Source organism: Oncorhynchus mykiss, chromosome 15 (genome assembly GCF_057628025.1).
Source record: "Oncorhynchus mykiss isolate SJ-2025 chromosome 15, ASM5762802v1, whole genome shotgun sequence".
In the NCBI taxonomy this organism is placed as follows: Eukaryota; Metazoa; Chordata; class Actinopteri; order Salmoniformes; family Salmonidae; genus Oncorhynchus; species Oncorhynchus mykiss.
The window spans coordinates 73249696-73265216 of record NC_143036.1 but is presented as its reverse complement, the minus strand read 5'-3'; the positions used below and the strand labels follow the sequence as shown (position 1 = coordinate 73265216).

Here is a 15521-nt window from a genome sequence, read left to right as displayed (position 1 = left end):
ATAATTGTCCTCTCTGGAAAGACAGATGTCTCACTCGATGTTTTGATTGGCAACAGGCGCCGGAATCTTTAAATATTGTGAAAATACTTGCCGACTTCATTGACAAAGTTATGTGAGTCACGGGAGCCAGACGCTGAATGATGGGAAAGAGGCAGTAACACTGTGAGATGTGAAAGCATGTTTCCACCTATAATCACTGAACGCAATGACAACATAATCAGAGTGGCGTTAATGAGGCCCCGTTGACTGCAGTACCAGTCTCAATATCAGGAGGAAGCTGACATCACCATCTTGTTGAAGACCAAGCCATCCACCGACATGGAAATAAGCAACCGATGGGGTGCCATTTGGGTCACATCCTATTCCCTAAATAGTGCACTACTTTAGACGAGGGCCCATAGGCCTCTGGTCAAAAGTACATGCACTACACTACATAGGGAATAGGGTGCAATTTGGGACTTACATATATCTATGAAGGAAACTCCCTCCCTCCCTCCCTTCGTTAGTTGTATCTCCATCTCTAATCCCCTGTCCCTAATAGCTGGGACAGAATCCATTTCCTCATGTACATCTAGAGACGGCATATGACAAGTACTTCAAATGCTATGTGAGGAAGTCATCCTATCAAATATGTTACATTTACTTCACAGCCAAGGGAGTCGAGTTGGGCGGGAAGGATGAAGGGGGGTTGGCATGGAGGGAGGGACGGAGGGAGGAAGGGAGTTGGCATGGAGGGACAGAGGGAGGGAGGGAAGCTGGTAGCCTGTCCTCTTCATGAGCCCCTATCTTCAATGATTGATTGACAAAATACAGACAAAATGTCCCTCTGACTTCATTCATATTAATCCAGTCTTTAAGCTTTTCTGCCTTGACAGCCGACAGTTATGATTAGACACTTGGCATCTAATCATAGGATGTGCTCCTGGGTAGGTACATGTGTATCCCTTATATCAACATTGTAATTACAGATCTGGTTGTTAACTTCAGGATCGGTGGGTCCCCCTACGAGACGGTTGAGCTAACGTAGGCTAATGCGATTAGCATGAGGTTGAGCTAACGTAGGCTAATGCGATTAGCATGAGGTTGAGCTAACGTAGGCTAATGCGATTAGCATGAGGTTGTCAGTAACAAGAACATTTCCCAGGACATAGACATATCTGATATTGGCAGAAAGCTTACATTCTTGTTAATCTAACTGCACTGTCCAATTTACAGTAGCTATTACAGTGAAATAATACCATGCTATTGTTTGAGGAGAGCGCACAGTTAGGAACTTGAAAAGGCACATTTGGGCAGTCTTGACATAACATTTTGAACATTGAGAAACTTGAAAAAAGGGACGGATCCTTTCAAAGACTGTAAGTAGAATGTAACAAATGTAACTAACAGGGTTATACCTCATTTTCTCCTACATTTAAAAAAAAAATATTTCCTAATTTATTCTGGTAGCCTATTGTCTACAAAGGTTGTAGAGTAATTATAAAGGTTATACTCTACAGGGTTTCTTTTCACATTAAGTTGCTTGTTCCTAATTACAATATATTCTATGTAACTACATTGTTCAGATAACACTTGATTCATTATAGCCTTTGAGCCAGGTCATAACATAGAAACAAACTAATTGAACATGACAGGGTAAACTGATGACAGGGTAAGCTGATGACAGGTAAAACAGGGTAAGCTGATGACAGGGTAAGCTGATGACAGGATAAGCTGATGACAGGGTAAACTGATGACAGGGTAAACTGATGACAGGGTAAACTGATGACAGGGTAAACTGATGACAGGGTAAACAGGGTAAGCTGATGACAGGGTAAACTGATGACAGGGTAAACTGATGACAGGGTAAACAGGGTAAGCTGATGACAGGGTAAACTGATGACAGGGTAAACTGATGACAGGGTAAGCTGATGACAGGGTAAGCTGATGACAGGGTAAGCTGATGACAGGGTAAACTGATGACAGGGTAAACTGATGACAGGGTAAACTGATGACAGGGTAAACTGATGACAGGGTAAACAGGGTAAGCTGATGACAGGATAAACTGATGACAGGGTAAACTGATGACAGGGTAAGCTGATGACAGGGTAAACTGATGACAAGGTAAACTGATGACAAGGTAAACTGATGACAGGGTAAGCTGATGACAGGGTAAACTGATGATAGGGTAAACTGATGACAGGGTAAACAGGGTAAGCTGATGACAGGGTAAACTGATGACAGGAGGAGCTGATGATAGGGTAAACTGATGACAGGGTAAACAGGGTAAGCTGATGACAGGGTAAACTGATGACAGGAGGAGCTGATGATAGGGTAAACTGATGACAGGGTAAACAGGGTAAGCTGATGACAGGGTAAACTGATGACAGGAGGAGCTGATGATAGGGTAAACTGATGACAGGAGGAGCTGATGACAGGGTAAACTGATGACAGGTAATACAGGGTAAGCTGATGACAGGGTAAACTGATGACAGGAGGAGCTGATGACAGGGTAAACTGATGACAGGTAAAACAGGGTAAGCTGATGACAGGGTAAACTGATGACAGGGTAAACTGATGACAGGGTAAACTGATGACAGGGTGTGCCTTGTTACAATTGTTGTTACCAGGTCCTAGTCTATTTATCAACATGGTATTTAATGGCACCTTACATTATATTATTACATTATATGTAACACGGTCAGATGTTGGTTTAAATTATTAACATGGTAATTCACAGATTACGTTCAAACGTGTCATTACAAAACATTAGTTACATTGTGGAACCAGAATAACATCAGTAGCTACACATGTGGAATAACCTTCAGCAAGTGAATGTGTAATTACACATTCCTTGTTCCAATTGTGTATTAGCTGATTCCATAACAACCCTATGACCTTATAATGACATAGTAGTTCCATAGTTTTTACTATGTCATTACGTTATTACTGTTTTAGCTACATAGTAACAGGGGAAACGTAATGTAGAGAGTTAACAAGGTTATTACTGTTTTAGCTACATAGTAACAGGGGAAACGTAATGTAGAGAGTTAACAAGGTTATTACTGTTTTAGCTACATAGTAACAGGGGAAACGTAATGTAAAGAGTTAACAAGGTTATTACTGTTTTAGCTACATAGTAACAGGGGAAACGTAATGTAAAGAGTTAACAAGGTTATTACTGTTTTAGCTACATAGTAACAGGGGAAACGTAATGTAGAGAGTTAACAAGGTTATTACTGTTTTAGATACATAGTAACAGGGGAAACGTAATGTAAAGAGTTAACAAGGTTATTACTGTTTTAGCTACATAGTAACAGGGGAAACGTAATGTAAAGAGTTAACAAGGTTATTACTGTTTTAGCTACATAGTAACAGGGGAAACGTAATGTAGAGAGTTAACAAGGTTATTACTGTTTTAGCTACATAGTAACAGGGGAAACGTAATGTAAAGAGTTAACAAGGTTATTACTGTTTTAGCTACATAGTAACAGGGGAAACGTAATGTAAAGAGTTAACAAGGTTATTACTGTTTTAGCTACATAGTAACAGGGGAAACGTAATGTAAAGAGTTAACAAGGTTATTACTGTTTTAGCTACATAGTAACAGGGGAAACGTAATGTAAAGAGTTAACAAGGTTGGTAATGTTTTAGCTACATAGTAACAGGGGAAACGTAATGTAAAGAGTTAACAAGGTTATTACTGTTTTAGCTACATAGTAACAGGGGAAACGTAATGTAGAGAGTTAACAAGGTTGGTAATGTTTTAGCTACATAGTAACAGGGGAAACGTAATGTAAAGAGTTAACAAGGTTGGTAATGTTTTAGCTACATAGTAACAGGGGAAACGTAATGTAGAGAGTTAACAAGGTTATTACTGTTTTAGATACATAGTAACAGGGGAAACGTAATGTAGAGAGTTAACAAGGTTATTACTGTTTTAGCTACATAGTAACAGGGGAAACGTAATGTAGAGAGTTAACAAGGTTGGTAATGTTTTAGCTACATAGTAACAGGGGAAACGTAATGTAGAGAGTTAACAAGGTTATTACTGTTTTAGCTACATAGTAACAGGGGAAACGTAATGTAGAGAGTTAACAAGGTTATTACTGTTTTAGCTACATAGTAACAGGGGAAACGTAATGTAAAGAGTTAACAAGGTTATTACTGTTTTAGCTACATAGTAACAGGGGAAACGTAATGTAGAGAGTTAACAAGGTTATTACTGTTTTAGCTACATAGTAACAGGGGAAACGTAATGTAGAGAGTTAACAAGGTTATTACTGTTTTAGCTACATAGTAACAGGGGAAACGTAATGTAAAGAGTTAACAAGGTTATTACTGTTTTAGCTACATAGTAACAGGGGAAACGTAATGTAGAGAGTTAACAAGGTTGGTAATGTTTTAGCTACATAGTAACAGGGGAAACGTAATGTAAAGAGTTAACAAGGTTATTACTGTTTTAGCTACATAGTAACAGGGGAAACGTAATGTAAAGAGTTAACAAGGTTATTACTGTTTTAGCTACATAGTAACAGGGGAAACGTAATGTAAAGAGTTAACAAGGTTATTACTGTTTTAGCTACATAGTAACAGGGGAAACGTAATGTAGAGAGTTAACAAGGTTATTACTGTTTTAGCTACATAGTAACAGGGGAAACGTAATATAAAGAGTTAACAAGGTTGGTAGTGTTTTAGAAGATTTTCAAGTATCACAGCCTTGTCCTGTCCTGCTGTTCTCCACCTCATGGTCTCTGTGTTCCTCTCTATATAACTCTCAAGCTGTAGAATAATAGACAACCTCTCTTCTTGAGATAACCAAGGCTTCCACAGGACAAACTCGTTACCTTGTCAACCATTGAAAAGAAATGTGTTTATTTTAGATGGATAACACACACACACACACACACACACACACACACACACACACACACACACACACACACACACACACACACACACACACACACACACACACACACACACACACACACACACACACACACACACACACACGCGTCCCTCTATTAGAACATTGACCAGCAGTACTGACTGCTTGAGGTCATGTATTTATCTGGACCAGCTCCATCCCTAACCCCTGGTGAGAAATGAAATCATAGTTATTTATGAGGATATAAAACTTAAGAGTTTCAGGGAAGTAAAAACTAGCTGATAGAAAATATTGAATTTCTAACATTGTGCTCAAGCCCCTCCCCTTGTCTTCATCCCCTGGGAACCAGGGTGTTACTTGGTACGTTGGACCACAAAAGGTCAAAGTGATTGATAACCTCTTATAGATGAAGTAGTAAATGAAGCTTCTTCACGTTATGAATCAGACCACAGCAGTAAAGGGGTTACATACCAAATGGCTCTTCCTGGTTACAGGGTTGGACTAGTAACCCAAAGGTTTCTGGATCCAATCCCCGAGCTGACAAGGTAAACATCTGTGGTTCTGCCCCTGAACGAGGCAGTTAACCCACTGTTCCCTGAACAAGGCAGTTAACCCACTGTTCCCCTGAACAAGGCAGTTAACCCACTGTTCCCCTGAACGAGGCAGTTAACCCACTGTTCCCTGGTCGCCGAAGACCAGGATGTGGATTAAGGCAGCCCCCCGCACCGCTCTGATTCAGAGGGGTTGGGTTAAATGCAGAGTACCCCCCTTTACTTTCCCTTTCTATCCCCCATTTAGCGCACTACCATTCACCAGGGCCCATGGGAACATGCTCAATAATAGTGCACTGCATAGGGAATAGGGTGGCATTTGGGATGAACTCATGACTATATAGATGGGAAGCTGCATTACACTAACACCATTCAATATGGTCAATGCCATGGCAGTAGAGCTGGGCGCCCTACAGCGTTATGTTAACGGCCCATCAGTTCCAGGTTATGAGCAGCTCAAAGCAGAGACAGACACCAGGGCCCCACACGGCCGGGTCACTGGGTATTTACTGTTACATTGATCTGTGAGGAACAGCTACAGAAACAGGCCATCAATCTGGCTCAAGTCCCTGACCTTTGCAGAATAAATGAAAAAGATGCTGAGTATCAGTGGAAATCTGATCATCTCATAAGGAACAGTCCCGGCGGTTAGGAGTTTGTTCCATCGTTTGCTTGAAGTGGAGGTGATGTGACACAATCAATGGAGACAATAGAGAAGCCGCAAGCCAAGCACAAGTTCACAAGAGTTATTAGGGCGATGGCAGGGAATATCAGGCATTCATATTGACATAGTGAATAGTTGTAAATACTACCTCCACTACGTAGCTGTTAACTGTAGGGACAATCATAAAGAATTTATACTTGATTTATTGACAGATTGACTCCCATCTGAACCACACAGGCAGCGCCCCATAACATTATTGCTGCATAGATATTTTGACGGCATACATTTAGTTACCGGTGTATATTTGTCCCACATTTAGTCATGAATCCCCCTCCATGTAATAGGTGAACCTGACAGTCTCTCCTCTGGTCCAGCTAACTGCTGTTCATGATGCAGCAATGCTGCCATCTGGTGGCAAGATATCAAATTGTGTACTACTGGATTTAACAGAATACAGTACGTGTTGGTTAAGATACAGTGACAGACATATACAAAAAGGTGAGTACTACCTTTCTGCTACAAAATATACTGCATTTAATACACAAAGTAATCATTAGGAAGATAAGTATTGTAAAAATGACTAAACAATTTCAAGATCATTCTATGACGGACAGAAGGAAGTTGTTTGTTTTGACGGTCAATGTTTCAAATATACATTCAACAGTGCAAAAGAACTTTGGCATTATTTATAAACACAACGCAAATGAATGTACCGAAGACGATCTGTCGCCTGAACAACACATGAAAACCGACTGACTGCAGAGTGAAGTGGTTCTTCAAAGACAATGTTCCAGCATGTTTAAAGGAGGGAATTGAGCAGAACATCAGAGTAATAAAGACTGGTATGAATGTCTGACAATGTGTCTGAAACAGATCAGTGCAGAACGTACGGACGGCTTCATCCAGACCACATCTAATAAACCCTTCACAAACAAAATAACACACAAAGAGAAGTACTGGTTGTAACTATTTCTCAAGTAAACAAATTGACACAAAAACTAAAGAACGACAATAAACTGTCAACATCCAGAACTCACATTAATCCGTATCTTGTTCCTCTTATCTTAAAATAGAAAGGGGAAAGACTGCCATTGAAAAAAGGGCATTTTCAATCAAGCAAACTCCAAAACAGCTTCCTGTCTGTGCCTTCTTCTTCTCTCATGGCACTATGCTGTTCACATTATGGCAGAGGGCTCAGAGTAGCTCTTTGTCAATAGGAGAGGTACCATTTAGCTTAGGAAGGCTGATTGAGTTTAGTCATGTTCTGCTGGCCGGATAAGACCAAATTCTCCAATATGGAGAGCAAGGCCTCTTGAATACAGCAGACAGCACTATTAAAGAAGAGCCTCGTCAGCATTGGAAATGTCATATAGCCTCCTAAACAGATGACTATGACCAGAGAAACGCTGAACAAGATGTGGGATCTGTAGTGATGACAGCGACATCATTCTTCACACTGTATGTATCTCCTCCATATGAAGTCCCCAACGTCCATCTAGTCTCTTCCTCCCGAGTGGCGAAGTGGTCTAAGACACTGCATCTCAATGCTAGAGGCGTCACTACAGACCTTGGTTTGATTCCGGGCTGTATCACAACCGGCCGTGATCGGGAGTCCCATAGGGTGGCCCACAACCGGCCGTGATCAGGAGTCCCATAGGGTGGCCCACAACCGGCCGTGATCAGGAGTCCCATAGGGTGGCCCACAACCGGCCGTGATCAGGAGTCCCATAGGGTGGCCCACAACTGGCCGTGATCAGGAGTCCCATAGGGTGGCCCACAACTGGCCCAGCATCGTCCGAGTTAGGGGAGGGTTTGCCCGGGGTAGGCTGATATTGTAAAATTTACATTTGTTCTTAACTGACTTGCCCAGTTAAATAAAAATGTATAAATAAATTCCTTCAGCCATGTAGCTACATGGTGCCAAGTAGTCATGAAACAGAAGACGACAAAATGAAACAGAGTAGGCACTAGCTCAACTTGTCCAATAAGAAACACCCATTTTAGTTATCCGTTGCAAAATGTTTTGCTACAGTGTGCTCTAATGAACAGAACCCAGGCCACCACCTCTCTGAACATGACAACACTATAGGACAGCCTGGAGGCCCAGGACTTCAGACTACCGTCCATGTGGAGGCTGAGCATCTCTGTTGACGTTGGCCAGGCTGTGAGCCAGTCTCTTAGTAAACAGAACATGTGATTTACCACAGTATGAACGGGTCGTCTTCAACAGCTCTTCTTCCAGTGGGACCAGCAGAGAGCTCACAGGATCCTCCCTAAATGAGTACTGAGACATAGAGCATTCTGTTATCAAACAGGCACTACGTGAAGTCCACACTTCTAGATATCTACTGCAGCTGTGGCCAGAAATTCATTACATTTTAGTCATTTGGCAGAAGCTCTTATACAGAGCGTCTTACAATCAGTACAATTCACCATTTTACAATTCACATCATTGCCTGTTTTTAATGTGTGATCAAATAGACAGGGAGTGAAACATGTTTAATAGTTGTATAAAGCCTAAGAAAGACTTCCAACCTTTCTTTTCATTGGAATAAATGTCCATGAAGCTGCTGAGGTGATGTAGAGAGAGAAAAATCCCACCTTATTATCCTCCTCGGTCCAACTACAGACACAATCAGTCTCCTCTTCCCAATAATGGAAGTACCTTTACAGCTCTCACAGGAAATCAAAGGGGATGACTATTTTACGTCCTCTCGTTTGGTTTAGTCCCTGATATTGGGTTACTAAAAGTTAAGCCCCCCCCTCCGCTCATGAAGCTCCATTTCCAATGTGTGTGTTGTTTTTATGAGGATGACGGAGCACTGTGCCAGTGGAGGCTCTACATGAACCATCAGCACTAAAACTTTACTGCTCTTTCCTGAGCCTTGGTTTAACTGCGGCTTTAATACTCTCACATATTATGTATGAGGTGTGTGTGTGTGTGTGTGTGTGTCAGGCGTACTGAGAGGCAAGGACGAAATATTGACCAGGCATCTTTCTGATGGACGCTCGACCCTTAGTTATAGGAAAGCAATACGAACCTGGACATTGATGATGTCATTAAACACATGCCCAGTGTCATCGATATCATTAAAACAACTGTGATCAGTTAGAACACATCCTGATGAGGAAATCTGTTTCGCTCACCACTAAAACGTGTGGAGATCTGCATAGACGTGGTCTGGACGCACAAACAAACATTTCCTTACACACCTAATACACAATCAATAAAAGACAATCACGTTGTTTTACCATCTGTAAACCCTTATCTGTGATCGTTGAGTTGACCTGTCGTATGGCATCGTAGACAACACTGATCTGTGATCGTTTAGCCTACCTGTCGTATGGCATCGTAGATGGCCCAGAAGGCAGGCTGAAATACTGCTCTGTGATCGTTTAGCCTACCTGTCGTATGGCATCGTAGATGGCCCAGAAGGCAGGCTGAAATACTGCTCTGTGATCGTTTAGTTGACCTGTCGTATGGCATCGTAGATGGCCCAGAAGGCAGGCTGAAATACTGCTCTGTGATCGTTTAGTTGACCTGTCGTATGGCATTGTAGATGGCCCAGAAGGCAGGCTGAAATACTGCTCTGTGATCGTTTAGCCTACCTGTCGTATGGCATCGTAGATGGCCCAGAAGGCAGGCTGAAATACTGCTCTGTGATCGTTTAGTTGACCTGTCGTATGGCATCGTAGATGGCCCAGAAGGCGGGCTGAAATCCTGCTCTGTGATCGTTTAGTTGACCTGTCGTATGGCATCGTAGATGGCCCAGAAGGCAGGCTGAAATACTGCTATGTGATCGTTTAGCCTACCTGTTGTATGGCGTCGTAGACTACACTGATCCGTGATCGCTTAGTTTACCTGTCGTACGGCGTCGTAGACTACACTGATCTGTGATCGTTTAGTTTACCTGTCGTACGGCGTCGTAGACTACACTGATCTGTGATCGTTTAGTTTACCTGTCGTACGGCGTCGTAGACTACACTGATCTGTGATCGTTTAGTTTACCTGTCGTACGGCGTCGTAGACTACACTGATCTGTGATCGTTTAGTTTACCTGTCGTACGGCGTCGTAGACTACACTGATCTGTGATCGTTTAGTTCACCTGTCGTACGGCGTCGTAGACTACACTGATCTGTGATCGTTTAGTTTACCTGTCGTATGGCGTCGTAGACTACACTGATCTGTGATCGTTTAGTTTACCTGTTGTACGGAGTCGTAGACTACACTGATCTGTGATCGTTTAGTTTACCTGTCGTATGGCGTCGTAGACGGCCCTGAAGGCAGGCTGTTTGAGGTCATGGTACACTCCTCTGTTCCCGTGCAGGATAAAGATACCCTCCTCCTCCGCGGAGCCACAGTTACTGCCGTAGATACAGTGGTCTGGACGGTAGTTCCAGTGGCAGGGGACTTCCAACAGACACTCTGGAGAGGGAGAGACAAGGGCTAGTTTAGAGGGGCACAAAGCCAATACGTCTGGTTGTCTTCTGGCCCTGGAGCTTAGTTGATCATCTCGACACACACCTTATTACCCAGGTAAACAATAAGACAAGACACTGCTGCCCTGCAAGGCTGGAGCTGGGATACCTGCCACAGCTATTACATTTAAAAGGTTCATGTTTCTAATCAAATCACATTTCATTTGTCACGTGCCGAATACAACAAGTGTAGTAGACAGTGAAATGCTTACTTACAAGCATATAACCAACAATGCTTTAAAAAAGTGTTATAGAAAATAAAATGAACAAATAATTAAACAGCAGCAGTAAAATCATATTGAATGGTGTGTTAAACAGCTGTGTGTTGAGAGTTGAGTCTCTCCAAGGTTGGGCCTCCTTTCTAGGGAATTGTTCCTAGCCACCGTCCTTCTACATCTGCATTGCTTGCTGTTTGGGGTTTTAGGCTGGGTTTCTGTACAGCACTTTGAGATATCAGCTGATGTAAGAAGGGCTTTATAAATGAATTTGATTTGATGTTTCTACTATAACAACCATATACACTGGTATATGACTATATGTAATGTGTCTCATCATGTGGTGTAATAAGGGAGGTACTGAGCTGTGAGTCTCACCAGGGTTGTGATGGAAGATGATGTTGAGCAGGTCCTGGTCTCCCCAGGTCATGTTTAGTTTATATTTCTGCAGCAGGGGCATCAGCAGCTCCTCCCACCTCAGACCCACTGACGTCATGTCATTCTGATCACACAGAACAGGACAGAGGGTGTGTTACATTGTGGAAAACAAGCTAAGTGTCAAATCAAAGTGCCTGTGCAAACATCTTAAATTATGATGTTTGTTTGTCATTCATTCAACAAGGATACATTTATTGCAGAAAATCTCGATTCTCCCATCTCTGGATGACATTATATCTGAATATATTGCAATGGGGACCTCTGCTGGTCAAAGTTTATATTACATCTGACTGTATTGCAATGGTGACCTCTGCTGGTCGAAGTTTATATTACCCCTGAATGTATTGCAATGGTGACCTCTGCTGGTCAAAGTTTATATTACCTTGAAGTATGTGGCCCTGATGCGTGTCATGTTCATGAGCATGACTCCAGAGTTGATGCCCGTCCTGCCATAGTAGGGGTGGCGGGCGAAGCGGCTGTACCAGGCGATGCGTGGCTCCTCGTGCTCCGGCGCCATGGCGGCCAGCTGGGTAGCGTTGAAGTGAGCTAGCAGGGACCACAGAGCGTCTACAGGCTGGAGGAACAAGATGTCCGAGTCCACGTAGACTAGAGAATCCACCTCCTTTAGGATGAGCTGGGGAACAGAAACAGAGGTTAGAGGTCAGGAACAAGATGTCTGAGTCCACCTCCTTTAGGATCAACTGAAGACAAGAGAGAATCAGAAACAGACAACCCATTTAGCAGTGTACACATGTACAGTAACATTTTTACTCCAAGATATTATTCTGAGGCCATGGAAACCATCATCACGCTAATATTTAATTAAACAAAATGGAATTTCTCCAGCTACGAAACTCACAGGCAGGAATAGTCTCTGAGAAGCACATGGTTTGAAGAGCTTCTTCCACTCTCCAGCATTCTCACGGGGGAAGGTGATGGGGTACAGAGTGTAGTTAAACCTGGAACGGAATGAACCTGGCCACGACTCTAACTAAACACAGAACAAAGCAAACAGACAAGTGTTATTACACAGAGGTTTTAAAAAGAGGTAAATACTCAGTTTATAGACAGGATAGATAACCTCTAGGCCACAGAGGTCTGAGTGTCGGCAGGTTTTCGCTCCTCCCTTGTACTTGATTGACGAATTCAGGTCACTAATTAGTAAGGAACTCCCCACACCTGGTTGTCTAGGCCTTAATTGAAAGGAAAAAACAAAAACCTGCAGAACCTGGGCCCTCGATGGAGTTAGTTATACACCCCTGGTCTAGGTTATACACTGAGTACACCAAACATGAGGAACACCTTCCCAATATTGAGTTACATCCCCCTTTTCCCTCAGAACAGCCTCAATTTGTCAGGGAATGGACTCTAAGAGGTGTGGAAAGCGTTCCACAGGGAGGCTGGCCCACGTTGACTCCAATGCTTCCCACAGTTGTGTCAAGTTGGCTGGATGTCCTTTTGGTGGTGGATCATTCTTGATATACACAGGAAACTGTTTAGCGTTTTAATTTGATTTATTTAACCTTCATTTAACTAGGCAAGTCATTTAAAAACAAATTCTTATTTTACAATGACGGCCTACCCCGGCCAAACCCTCCCCTAACCTGGACGACGCTGGGCCAATTGTGTGCTGCCCTATGGGACTCCCGATCAGTCGGTTGTGATACAGCCTGGGATCGAACCAGGGTCTGTAGTGACGCCTCTAGCACTGAGATGCAGTGCCTTAGACCGCTGCGCCACTCGGGAGCCGTAAGCTCATCATATTAGCATTGCGGTTCTTAACACAAACCAGTACGCCTGGCATCTACTACCGTTCCCAATTCAAAAGGCACTTCAATCTTTTGTCTAGCCCATTCACCCTCTGAAGGCCACATATACACAATTCATGTCTCAATGCTTAAAAATCCTTCTTTAACCTGTCTCCTCACCTTCATCTACACTGATTGAAGTGGCTTTAACAGGTGACATCAACAAGGGATCATAGCTTTCACCTGGATTCACCTGGTCAGTCTGTTATGGAAAGAGCAGCTGTTCAGTGTTTTCTATTCTGTGTGTATCATGTACACTGGACCAAATGGGACTTTATTGAAGCCTATATGTTAGAGTTGTGATGTAGATGCTATTACATTATCATAGTAGGACATGATATTACAACGTCATTATCACATCTCATTACTACCACATTATTATGCTTCCAATCACAGGCTATAGGCCTTGTAGTGCATCCAGTCCAACTCACAGCTTCTATAAAGCTGGCGTGCAGCTGGTCTTCAGCGAAGATGTGTAGGCACAGTGGTTTGATGCTGAGCATAACAGCAGACTTCAGCATGGTGAGAGTCTCCTCTAGTCTCTGTCCGCAGGCCACGACAGCCAGGTGCATGGCTGCAGCCGTCCTCACATGGCCCTCTGCTTTCCTCATGATGTACCTGCCAATAAAGACAAGTATGCTACAGTCAAACCAACGTTTGTTTCATTTAAAAGGTTAAAACCTTTGTCAATGATTTGTGCCAGGTTCACCAACTGGTTCGGAGGATTTGAAAAGGCTATTCTTCTCCTCTCATCACACAGCAATCCAGATGCCTGTCACCGCCAGCTAAACCTGACAGCCGACAGAGATCCCTTGCTTGACTGAAGAGAGACAAAGCAGCAAGGTGAGCATTTAAAAGTTGTTGTAGGAGAGAAGGGGGTGTGTTCGTCTAGGCAACCGGATTATCTTGTTTGTCATTCACACTAGTTTGTTGACTGTAACAAACTGTTAAAGGCCATAAGCACCCGTTTAATTGCATATCCTGTTGCTTAGCAATCCAGCAGAGACCACTGAAGTTGGCCAACAGATATTTAACTTCCATTTCAACAACTGCACTCTGTTTTCCTGTTATTATTATTATTATTATTATTCAGTGGTAATGCTTTTCTGTTGTAGACTACCGACTCATGCCCACATGTGTTTGTCTCAAAACATCTGTAACTAGTATTTCTTTTTATTTAACCTTTATTTAACTAGGCAAGTCAGTTAATTAAGAATACTTTCGTATTTACAATGTCGGTCCCCTAGTAGGTCAGCCAGCACCACCACAAAGTGTTGGTCAAAAGGGTGAAGGAAAACCAATCAGCTATGAAAATAAATCTCTTGATGTTGTGGAAATAACTCAACAGTCAAGTCACGAAGAAATATATTTTATTGAACCTCCATGCGCGCTAGTGAACCTAATTCAACCAGTCAACTTTCCCGCAGAAAAATGCGTATGTTTCTTTATTACAGGTACATACACGCTATATTGAGCTTGTTTCGCTATATTGAGCTTGTTTCGCTATATTTACATTTCTTTGCGAGAAGCAATTGATCCTAATGTTGTTGTTTGGGCTGGAACTGCAAGTACACAGTGTCCATGACCATAGTGAACGTGGGAAGGATGCAGAAAGTTAACCAGAGGAATTGTTACAATTAGTCTTGTCGCAGTATATTTGTTGATACTGATACTATTGTGGAGACACATCTGTCAATAGTGCACATTCCAATACATTACTTGCAGAGGAAATATTTGTTCACCAAGAAAGTTATGCATTCGTTTACTTTGAAGCCTTTTGAAGTGTATTACAATCTAGCTATATAATAAGCAGTGTAACTATCAGCCAGTGTACCAGTGTTGATCGCCTGGTTCTGCTTCGTCTGGGCCTCGCCTGGTTTCTTGTCCAATGTCGCTTCGCTTAGAGGCCGCGGCTCGATGGAGGAAAGTCTTCTCACCCAGTCCTCCTCCTCCTCCTCCTCCGACCGACAGATCTGAATAAAATAGTTTACTATACACGTACAAGGCCGAGAACACGGCAAACAACATGCACACGAGGAATGCACGAATGTAGCGGCGCATTATTAAAAGTAAAAGCGCTTTCAGAACTCGAAGTCATGACACAGAACGAAGCTGGCTGCTACCATTCACACTGCAGGCAAGACACTGTTCTGTGAGAACCATTGGGGGAAGGGAGGGGTATAAATAACAGTGAATCCCTTTCCCGGTCTGTGTGTGACTCTGAGAAGTAGGCTACACAATAAATATACTTTTCAAAACCACATTCATGAGGAAATATTAGAGCATCCTTCTGATATTACTGATATGTTTTAATTGTCGACCTATAATAAACGAAACTGCATTGTATTTGATGTGGGTTAGAGGTTATCCACTAGATGGCGCTATCGGTATGTAAAAAGGCTGGCTTTTCATCCTCGGTAGCCACCGGAGGGCCAGACAAAGGAAAGATCTACTCTGCGCCTTCAGAAAGTATTCACACCCCTAGACTTTTTCCA

General features: G+C 42.7%; 2 protein-coding genes across 4 annotated transcripts in view; one reads left to right on the top strand and one right to left on the bottom strand.

Moving 5' to 3' along the window:
• Positions 1-6270: 6270 nt before the first annotated feature.
• Positions 6271-15196, bottom strand: LOC110499694 (glucoside xylosyltransferase 1). Of its 3 annotated transcripts, XM_090199144.1 has the most exons (8): positions 14861-15178; positions 13458-13644; positions 13147-13228; positions 12078-12209; positions 11601-11852; positions 11159-11282; positions 10340-10512; positions 6271-8369 (listed from the first exon to the last, which is right to left on the bottom strand). In XM_090199144.1, exons 3-8 carry the CDS (start codon positions 13150-13152, stop codon positions 8202-8204), a joined length of 855 nt encoding a protein of 284 aa, XP_090055270.1. In that variant the 5' UTR covers positions 13153-13228; positions 13458-13644; positions 14861-15178; the 3' UTR covers positions 6271-8201. The 3 variants fall into 3 exon arrangements, with proteins under 3 accessions (XP_090055270.1, XP_090055269.1, XP_090055271.1); XM_090199143.1 differs by lacking the exon at positions 13147-13228 and having other exon boundaries at positions 14861-15196; XM_090199145.1 differs by lacking the exons at positions 13458-13644; positions 14861-15178 and having other exon boundaries at positions 8060-8369; positions 13147-13244.
• The window catches only part of LOC110490714 (uncharacterized), a 72035-nt gene continuing 70305 nt past the window's right edge, over positions 13792-15521 (top strand). Inside the window, exon 1 of the mRNA XM_090199161.1 lies at positions 13792-13869. The gene's annotated coding sequence lies outside the window, so the exon portion shown is untranslated. The remainder of the gene's footprint in view (positions 13870-15521) is intronic.